The 11,348-nt window shown below is 47.2% G+C and overlaps 1 protein-coding gene across 2 annotated transcripts in view; it reads right to left on the bottom strand.

Annotated features, from left to right (window-relative positions):
- Positions 1-11,348, bottom strand: part of tbck (TBC1 domain containing kinase) — a gene marked incomplete at its 5' end in the record, with an annotated part of 72,220 nt that overhangs the window by 5,633 nt on the left and 55,239 nt on the right. For both annotated transcript variants that reach the window (XM_080533831.1, XM_080533830.1), the window contains one exon: positions 3,361-3,520. In XM_080533831.1, the coding sequence (XP_080389957.1) occupies positions 3,361-3,520 (160 nt within the window). The remainder of the gene's footprint in view (positions 1-3,360; positions 3,521-11,348) is intronic.

An 11,348-nucleotide genomic window follows, 5' to 3' on the forward strand; every position in this document is an offset into this window, starting at 1 on the left:
TCACACAGAAGAACATTTGTGAGAAGACGCAGAACAAGTGAAAAGATGCTGGAAGAGTGCCTGACGCCATCTGTCAAGCATGGTGGAGGTAATGTGATGGTCTGGGGCTGCTTTGGTGCTGGTAACGTGGGAGATTTGTACAAGGTAAAATGGATTTTGAATAAGGAAGGCTATCACTGAATTTTGCAACGCCATGCCATACCCTGTGGACAGCGCTTGATTGGAGCCAATTTCCTCCTACAACAGGACAATGACCTAAAGCACACCTCCAAATTATGCAAGAACTATTTAGGGAAGAAGCAGGCAGCTAGTATTCTGTCTGTAATGGAGTGGCCAGCGGAGTCACCAGATCTCAACCCCATTGAGCTGTGGTGGGAGCAGCTTGACCGTATGGTACGCAAGAAGTGCCCATCAAGCCAATCCAACTTGTGGGAGGTGCTTCAGGAAGCGTGGGGTGACATTTCTTCAGATTACCTCAACAAATTAACAGCTAGAATGCCAAAGGTCTGCAATGCTGTAATTGCTGCAAAGGGAGCATTATTTGACGAAAGCAAAGTTTGAAGGACAAAATTATTATTTCAGATAAAAATCATTATTTCTAACCTTGTCAATGTTTTGACTATATTTTTTATTCATTTTGCAACTCATTTGATAAATAAAAGTGTGAGTTTTCATGGAAAACACAACATTGTCTGGGTGACCCCAAACTTTTGAACGGTAGTGTACGCCTACACGCCAGGCCCTGACTTGGAACCCCCAGGGGAAGCGGAAGAGGGCAAGGCCCAAAAACAGCTGGAGGCGACGGGACACGGAGGCAGAGCTGAAAGGACATGGTACCAGCTGGGGAGAGACGGAGAAGGTAGCCCAAAGCCGTGCTGGATGGAGAAGAGTCGTCAATGGCCTATTCTCCATTGGGAGTTAAGAATGCTGCAAGATCTAAGCCTTTCAAATAAATGATATGATAACACATAAAAAAAAATATTTTTTGTATATTTCAAAAATAGTAACTGTGGCCTGGGGTGGTCCAGTGGTCTAGCACCGCGATCTACAGTGCACACATATGCCCATGTTGGCATGGGTTCGCATCCTGACTGTCCTCTCTCCCTTCTTCTCCTTACTTTCCTGTCTGTCTTCACAATCTCTGTCTACTCTATCTATGAAAGATATGAGTGGGACTGCCCCACTCAGAAAAAACTAACAAAAAAACAATCCAACCACATCAGACAGGCCAACTAAACACCCTGCCAACATTTAAACAGGCCCTCAAAACCCTCCTCTTCAAGCTCGCCTTCACCAGTTAACCCTCTCCCCCTCCCCTTCCCATGCGTCCCCAGCATTACTACTCGATCTTTTCAGTTTAGTCTTTGAGTGTCTAGAAAAGCGCTATGTATTATTATTATTATTATGATTATTATTATGATTATTATTATGATTATTACACTTCACCACTTGGTCGCTACATAATCCCAAAATTATAATATGAACAGCAATTAAATATGCGCAATTAGCAATTAGATAGAAATGAGATATGAACAATTAGAAGCAATTAGACAGAAATTAGATGAACAATTAGAAGCAATTAGATTAGTGATTAAGTGTTACTATTACACAGGTAGGCACAAGCACATTCATGTCAAGAGTGTGCATGTTGGGGCCTGTTGGCAGGTGTTGATGTGCCGTGGCGGCAGAGCCTGTGAGACGTGTGGCCGCTGGTGACATACAACCACACCTGAAGACAGACAGACAGGTGGCAGACAACCACCCCTGGAGACAGACAGACAGGTGGCAGACAGGCACCCCTGGAGACAGACAGACAGGTGGCATACAACCACACCTGAAGACAGACAGACAGACAGCATACAAACACACCTGAAGACAGACAGACAAGTGGTATACAAACACCCCTGGAGACAGACAGACAGCATACAACCACACCTGGAGACAGACAGACAGCATACAACCACACCTGAAGACAGACAGACAGACAGCATACAAACACACCTGAAGACAGACAGACAAGTGGTATACAAACACCCCTGGAGACAGACAGACAGCATACAACCACACCTGGAGACAGACAGACAGCATACAACCACACCTGAAGACAGACAGACAGACAGCATACAAACACACCTGAAGACAGACAGACAAGTGGTATACAAACACCCCTGGAGACAGACAGACAGCATACAAACACACCTGAAGACAGACAGACAGGTGGCATACAAACACCCCTGGAGACAGACAGACAGGTGGCATACAAACATCTGCCTGTCTGTCTGCCTGCCTGTGTCTGTCTGTGTCTTTCTGGTCCTGTCTGACTGTTTTTCTGCTCCTGTCTGTGTGTCTGTCTGTCTGTCTGTATGCCTGGCTGTGTGTCTGCCTGCCTGTCTGCCTGTCTACCTGTCTGTCTGTGTGTCTGTCTGTCTATCTGTCGGTCTATCTGTCTATCTGCCTGTCTGTCTGTCTGTCTGTCTGCCTGTCTGCCTGTCTGCCTGCCTGTCTGCCTGTCTGCCTGTCTGTCTGCCCATCTACGGGGGTGGTAGCTGGACCCTCTGGAACACGTCTCTCTCGCCTGGCGCTAATATGATTAACCAACGTCCCAGGTGGGAGTCAGGGGAGACTTAACTCTCAACAGGGGATCCGGGCAGGGCAGAGTGAGGGCTGACCCACAGGGTCAACGGCCCGGACACCCCCTCTTAAACCCTCTCTGATCCCTGGGTGTGTCTGAGGGGTCAGGGTGAGGGCCTAGCCTACACCCTGGGTGGGGTTGGGGTGAGGTTTGGCTAAGCTGGGTGTATCTGTGAGGGTCAGGGTTGGGGTCAGGCTACACCCTGGGTGGGGTTGGGCTGTGCTGCTATTTTCATCAGACATGATTAAACGGATGCGATGTGTCCTGACTGAACTGTAAGTTGTGTGTGTGTGTGTGTGTGTGTGTGAGAGAGAGAGAGAGAGAGCACATTCAACTAGTAGCAGATGTGTGCAAGCATGTGTGTGCATGTGTGTGTGTGTGTGTATGTGTGTGTGTGTGTGTATATGTGTGTGTGAAAGAGAGAGAGAGAGAGAGAGCGAGAGAGAGCACATTTAACATACATAGTAGCAGATGTGTACAAGAATGTATGCGTGTGTGTGTCTGTGTATGCGTGTATCTGTGTGTGTGTGTGTGTGTGTGTGAGTGTATGCATGTGTGTGTGTGTGTGTATCTGTGTGTGTGTGTGTGTGTGTGTGTGTGTGTGTCTGTGTGAGTGTATGCGCGTGTGTATCTGTGTGAGTGTATGCGCGTGTGTGTGTGTATCTGTGTGTGTGTGTGTGTGTCTGTGTGTGTGTGTGTGTGTGTGTGTGTGCGTGGCGGCCTCTCACCAGCGCGGCGCTCTTCACGGCGTGCCCGATGACCACGATGACGCGGCCCCGGAAGCTCTGCAGCATCCCCGTGGCGGGGCACGCCACCAGCTCGCCGTCCGGGGAGAAGGCCGTGCTGTAGGGCACGTTGATGCTGCCCGAGATGTGGCCTCGGCTGAAGCTGAACACACACCGGGGGGTTAAGGGGACACACCTTCGACCGGTACATGAAAACTGTCGTCTCTAGAACACGTTAGCATAGGTTTACGGAGCTTTGTTAGATTAGATGTGTGTGTGTGACCTTTGACCTTTTTGTCATTGCACAACAAGTACAACGGAATGTATTTTCTCCCCCTGGAACGATTAGGGGGTTAAGTGCCTTGCTCAAGGGCACAACGGCAGTGGTAGGCACCTTTAGATGTGATGCCAGCGACCCTCCAGTCATCAGCTCACATGCAGCTCCTGAGGCGGGGATCGAACCAGAGACCTTGATTGCTAGCCGGCCTCTCTAACCTCTAGGCTACCTTTCCGCCCGCGACTTTAACAAGCTTCTGAACGGGAATGCGCTTTTGGATGAGCTCTTTGGTTATGCTGCATGCATTATTGACTACGTATGATTATGAACGCGTCACTCTTTTGGATTCGAGTTCTCCTTTTTGTTGTTGTTGACCGAAACATTGTGTGTTGCCTAACTTCTACTTTTCTGAAAGGTGTCTAAAAAAGTATTTTATACTCGTCCTGTGTCGGCCTTTAAAAAATCCTGTCAAACCCATCGCCCTGATGGGAGTTCTGTTTATTGAGGTTTATTACTCAAGTAATGGAAGAAAAGCGAAAAGAAAAAAAACGTCAGCTTTTCCATTTGTATGGCCGTAGGAACAGTGGTAGATGATGTGAATTGGGGGTGCTGTCAGGGAGTGATGGATCTTGGCGGCCGAGTGCAGTGGCTTCAATTTCCAGGCCCATACCTCCTCGCCCTGTGTGGAGGTGGCTGTTATAGTCACCATGAAAACACAGCAGGGAGCCGGGCCTCTATAAACACATAGACACACAGACAGACAGACACGCACAAACACGTGCACACGCACGCGCACACACACACTCACACACACACACACACACACACACACACACACACACACACACACAGACACACACACACACACAGACACAGACACACACACACACACACTCCATGCCCAGCCAAATCCATGTTTAGAGGTAGCTAGCTAACATTACATTGATCATACTCGTAAGACTTTTCACTTTTCAAAAAAAGCCGGTCGAGAGAGGACGCTGGCGCTGCTTGTTTTCGCTGCTTCTCCGCACGCAATCTAGATATACTTGCAGTATACAGAGTAGATTGTCCTACAAAGACACTTAGATTTAGATTTACTAACCTAAAAATTTATTTGACCCCTATACTTTATTTTATTTCTTTTTTTGTTTATTTTTATTTTACTACTCAATCTTTTCAGTTTGTAAAGCGTCTTTGAGTGTCTAGAAAAGCGCTATATAAGTCTAATGTATTAATATTATTATTATTATAAACACTATCAGTGCAATCAGTTCATTGGGAGACATTCATTTATGTTTGTGACTGTACAGCAACCATCGTACACATACAATATTAACACAGAGGATGTTTCAAATGTGGGTTAACAGATATGATAGCATTACTGTAAAACTATATCTACTCTAAGGGTACAAAAAGCAACGCCGTCTCCATATTGAGCGGCTATCGATAATAGCAGATATGGAGCAATACCTTGCTAACTCTTTAGCCTTTCTCTTGGAGACGTGGGCCATCTGAAGGCCCCTAACCACCAGCTTGTGAACATGACCCAGGCTGCCAAAAATGAAAACTAAAAGACGACACTTGTAAAAGTAAAGGCTTTCTCCAGGCTGTGGTCGAAGGTACAGCCAACCTCTAGAATTAACACCTCTCTACTACTCTCATTAACCACCACAACGTCAGGGGTGTTGGCTGAGATGTTACGGAACACTGAATCATTAACACACAGGCCAAACATGCTGGGCTTAACAGTACAGTGCTTGTACAGTGTTGCAGAGGACCCAAAAGTAGAGGTGATATCTTTCGATACCAAGTTCACAATTCTGTCGTGACCTCCATATGTAAAGCCCTTTGTAAGAATGGCAACCATTTAGGATGTGCGACATGGTTTCAGTGATCTGCACATGGCCATGGTGTGTACAGTGAGGGCTATGACTGTCAGGAAGCTAGATGGAAAGATTCAGCTTAGTTGGTCAAACCTGCAGTCTAGCTTTTAGAGTGAAGATGATAACACTCTCATGGAGAGCTACACTCTTAAACACTGCATGTGAGACGGAGTGATCAGCAGCATTCCAACACATTCCAAGCTTTCCTTTTCCACACACGCACAACGAGGAAGAGTAGCCATGTACCCAAGTGAACATGATTCACCAGCCTTTTTAGATCAAGGGAACAGGGTTACCCACCTATTGCGCCAGGTACTCTTGAAAGTGTTGAGCGCATCCGTGGATGTGAGCTTCCCTCCATCCAGGACATAAACATCAAACGGCAGCAAAGCCTGGAGGATCATCAAAGATCCCAGCCCCAACCACTGTCTGTTCCAACCGATGCCGTCCAAAAGACGAAGGCTCTTCCGGGCCAAAACAGGCTAACCAACAGCTACTTCCCCCAGGCGATCAGGCTCATAAACAAGCCCACTGTACACAATTGACTATCATCCACAAGCACACCCCATGCATACGGACTATCTAAACCTTAAGCTCACAGCCACTCTACTACTGTCACTGCTACTATTGACACTTTTTTTTTTTGAATTATGCCTGGTGCCTTATTTCTGCAAATTGTCTGGATACTGCTAATTGTATCCTGTCTTATTTGTCACTTATGTCCTGTACTATTGTCACTTTCTTTTATCTTGAATTATGCCTATTGCCTTATTGTCTTGTGCTGCAATGTCAGGAACCGAAGCCTAGAATTTTACTCTCTTACACTTGTGACGTAACAATAAACTTGAAACTTGAAACTATGCACGCACGCACGCACACACACACACACACACACACACACACACACACACACACACACACACACACAGACAGACAGACACACACACAGACAGACACACAGACACACAGACACACACACACACACACACACACACACACAGAGGCGCACCCACACACACACACACACACACACACACAGACACACACACACACACACACACACACACACACACACACACACACACACACACACAGACTGTTCTTGTCACTGTCTGAGGTGTAAGGGAGACAAGCTCATCTGACATCTGACCAGAACTTCAGAGGACAGTCATGCTGTTGCAAAAAAAAAAAACACAGCTCCAGAGAAAAGAGGAGGATGAGGGAGAGGAGAAAGGTGACATTTTATGAGCTATACAAATGAAAGCAATCAGTCTATCTCTCTCTGAGGGGAAGGGGGTGTTGGGGGAGGGAGGGAGGGAGGGACGGGGGGCGAGGAGGAGAGGGTTTGTAAATTTAAATAATGAGGGAAAGGGCACGGAAGAAAGGAGAGGAGGAGAAGAGAGAAAAGAAAACAGTGCGTCGAGCTCTGCCGAGTGCCGGCTCGCTGGGGAGCCGTGAAAACAACCACGAGGAGAGAGAGAGAGAGAGAGAGAGAGAAAGAATGAAAGAGAGAGAGAGAGAGAAAGAAAGAATGAAAGAGAGAGAGAGAGAGAGAGAAAGAAAGAATGAAAGAGAGAGAGAGAGAGAGAGAGAGAGAGAAAGAAAGAATGAAAGAGAGAGAGAGAGAGAAAGAAAGAATGAAAGAGAGAGAGAGAGAGAGAGAGAGAGAAAGAAATAATGAAAGAGAGAGAGAGAGAGGAGAGGGGTGGAACAGAAAGAGAAGCTTCTATAATTGAATAATCGTTCCCCCCCCCCCCGTGAAAAATGAATAATGACTAAGGAAAGAGAAGAGACTCCCGGCTCTCTGTCTCCGAGGACGTGGTAGCTCTGTGAGGGACGTGGACGAGGACGTGGTAGGCTGGTAGCTATCCAATGTTATTGTTTGTAGGACGTGGTAGCTCTGTGAGGACGTGGTAGCTATCCAATGTTATTGCTACATATTTCACAATGAGTAGGGCTCAGCTCCTGCTCTCAGGTGCAATTAGAGCCAATCTGGATATCCCTCCAATGGGAACCAGACCATTATGTGACAATACTCATCTGCATTAGACACGTACTGAACAAGCCCTACTCCAGTAGGGGCTTTTGTGTTTTTTTCTTCTTTCGCACTGAACCAATAGAAACATGAGGAAAGTAGTTTAATACATTTTTTTATGATAAAATGATTTTTTTCTATATTTTGAGGCATAAAACAAACAAACAGACAACAACAAAAACCACCACTAAGTCTGGATCAGCGTGGTTGAGTCTCCTGAATGAAGACAGAGCTAATCCACTTTGGGATGTCCGCTGGGACCCACAACAGCGGTTTATCCACCATCACAAAGCAAGGGGGCCACGGGGTTGCCATAACGGGTGCCAAAATCCCCAAATCCCCCTTTGTTCTTGTGGGGGTTCTCCTAAAGAAACCGGCACGTATTCAGAGTTTACAGGAAGGGTTAGGACTGAGGGAGGGATTGAGGGGGAGAGGGAGGGGAGGGAGGAAGGGAGGGGTTGCCAGATACCCACGCCCGCCTCTGCACTAATCCCCCCTGATTAATGGGAGATTTAAACAATTACCTTTTCAACGACCCTTGACGCCGGCCGACCGAGTTGGAGGTTGAAGGAGGTTTAAGGGAGTCCTCCAACATCGGGGAAAAGTCTCGTTTCACTTGAGCGTCTTGAATTGCCGTAGAGGGCAAAACAGTCAAACAAATGCATTTTCGTGCAGTATTTCATATTGCGGTGTTATAAATAGCCGGCCCGAGATGGATTAAAAGGTTATTGAATCCGGCGTGTAATTTGGCAATCCGTTTTTTAATCTAAGGGAGTTACGCAACGGGGGGGTGTCAACGGGAGGGCAGTGTTGGGGTGTGTGTGGGTCTACCGTCTCTCTCTCTCTCTCTCTCTCTCACTCTCTTCTCTCTCTCATCTTCTCTCTCCTCTCTCTCTCATCTCTCTCTCTCTCTCTCTCCTCTCTCTCTCTCTCTCACTCTCTCTCTCTCTCTCTCTCTCTCTCTCTCTCTCTCTTCTCTCTCCTCTCTCTCTCTCTCTCTCTCTCTCTCTCTCTCTCTCTCTCTCTCTCTCCTCTCTCTCTCTCTCTCCTCTCTCTCTCTCTCTCTCTCTCTCTCTCTCTCTCTCTCTCTCTCTCTCTCTCTCTCTCTCTCTCTCTCTCTCTCATATCGAACTAGCCAGAAGCCTTGCCCGGTTAGGAGGAAAATACACATTCCATCCCTCCATCATTCTCACTTCTTTTCATTTAGTTTTTCCCCCCCAGAAGGCGAGTAGAGAACCTCTGGGTTAACTGGGCTAATTATGACCAGTGGCTGCTGATCTCCATACAAATTATATGATATTCATATATTATGCTCACTGTTATCCTTGACTGTGTACCCATTGACAGGGAGACGAGTGAGAGAGAGAGAGAGAGAAAGAGAGACTGCGGGGATCTAGATGCACTTATCAGAAGGTCAAAACCAAGGTCTCAATCTGTCGAGCAGCCAGTAGTTTAATCCTCCAATCCAGACCTCTATACACACACTCTCTCTCTCTCTCTCACACACACACACACACACACACACAGGCGCACACACAAACACACAGGCGCACACACGCACACACACACACATAATCCTCTAAATCCATCCTCCAAACCAGACCTCTATACCATCCTCTCCATGTTGCCAAATGAGATGCCACACACACACACACACACATACACACACACACACACACATACACAAACGCATGCATGCACAAACAGAAGTGTGCACACACACACACGCATACACGAACAGAAGTGTGCACACACACACGCACGCACGCACACACACAGACGCACACACACACACACACACACACACACACACACACACACACACACACAGGGTGTAGCAGCAATGCGTGACCAGAGGAGATGAGCCGTCATGTTGTGTGACTGCCTCTGACAGACTCCTGCCCAGACTGGCTGCTGCCTCAGTGCCAGAGACTCAACGCCAGAGCCACGCCTCTGCTAGGGAGGGAGAAAGATAGTATCACTCCCCACTCAGGTAGGTGGTAGGTGGTGTGTGTTGTGTGTGTGTGTGTGTGTGTGTGTGTGTGAGAGAGAGGGGTGGGGGGGAGGACTGCAGGGACTTAAATGCACTCATCACAAGGTCAGAACCAAGGTCTCGGTAATAGATTCCCCCACCTGACAGGCTCTGAATGCAGCCCAGAAACAGCTTGCCACTCTGAAATTCCACATTTCACCACAATTCTCCACCCACAACAAAACCGGTCCAGAGTGATTTAAGGAGCGGTTTTATCCGTAACACCAAGATGAAACGACAGTTATCGATGGAAACAAGTTGGAATTATCAGTTGACTGACTAAGGGGTGGCTAGTAGGCTAAGGGGCGGCTAGTAGTCTAACAGTCTAGGGGGTGGCTACTGGCTAGTAGTCTAGAGGGTGGCTACTGGCTAGTAGTCTAGAGCAGCGTTTCTCAACCTTTTTTCAGTCACGGCACCCTTCAAAAGTCGATAAAATCTCAAGGCACCCCAGTCTAAAATATAGCTATTCAAAAACGACACTGCATCACCCAGACAGCCCCATACACACCACACACACACACACACACACACACACACACACACACACACTCAGCGGCTATTGATACAAATAAAAGTTGTATTATTATTATTATTATTGAGAGAGAGAGGAGGGAGTGAAAAAGGCAAGTGTGCATCAAAGGCATCAGGCACGTAACCGTGCTGTATAAACATGACACAGTGACCGAACAAACGCGGGAATTTATGGAACACATTCATTTTCATATTCCCACATTTGATTGGAAACACCTATCCAGTCCATTCAACGTAAACACCGGGGATGCAGAGTTATTAAGCCAGAAAATGCATCTCTCTCTCCCACTGCGCGCATCCTTGTCTGGATGTATTAAATTAATTGCATGAAAACGAAACCGTGCGTTATTTCCCGAACTTTCCAACCCTGCTTAGCTTCCGAAGTCGGACGACAGAATAATGTCACCGATCATCCATATAGAACAACCACCTCCACACGCTGCCGGCGAGCGAGACTGCCGTGCCCGATCGTACCCTTTTTCGGGAGCGGGGAACATAGGATAGGACCCTTTTACATGTCAATGATTTGCCTTCCAATTGTACAGTCAGACAGCAGGACCTTTGCTATCTCTTTTGCAGCTTGTGGGCCTAGCATGTTATTAACTATTGCTGTGCATGCTGGCAATATTACGGACTCGGCTATAGTGTGTGCCTTCTTCACCTTAGCAATAATTTCGGCTACGAGGTAACTAGCCTCCAACGCTTTATCAGAAACTTTGGCGCACTTCATCATTACCTGTTCTGGACGGCTATGGTGACTTTTCATCAGAACAAAATATTCAGCATCCTTGCTAGCTTGTGATGGATGATCTGTTGTCAGTTTGTCATGTTCCATGATTCTGCTTGTTTGCTTGTTCATTGCTCTCAAAAATGTATTTGCGCGGTAAATGAAAAAACAATGCAGGCTAATTGCAGACACACTGACCTTACGCTGAACCCGGTATTGACATTGTGACATGGGAAAGGGGCGCGCGAGACAGATTTTGATGTATTGCATTTATTTATTTATAGATTTATTCATTCATTCATATGAACGTCAGAATATATAATTATTTGACGGCACCCCTGAAGACGCCAGGCGGCGCCCCAGTGTGCCGCGGCACCCTGGTTGAGAAACGCTGGTCTAGAGGGTGGCTAGTAGACTAGAGGAGGTGGCTAGCAGTCTAGGGGGTGGCTACTGGCTAGCAGTCTAGGGGGTGGCTACTGTCTAGCGGTCTAGGGGTGGCTACTGGC

The sequence above is a fragment of the Nansenia antarctica genome, assembly GCF_963989245.1.
Source record: "Nansenia antarctica genome assembly, chromosome: 6".
Lineage (NCBI taxonomy): Eukaryota > Metazoa > Chordata > Actinopteri > Argentiniformes > Microstomatidae > Nansenia > Nansenia antarctica.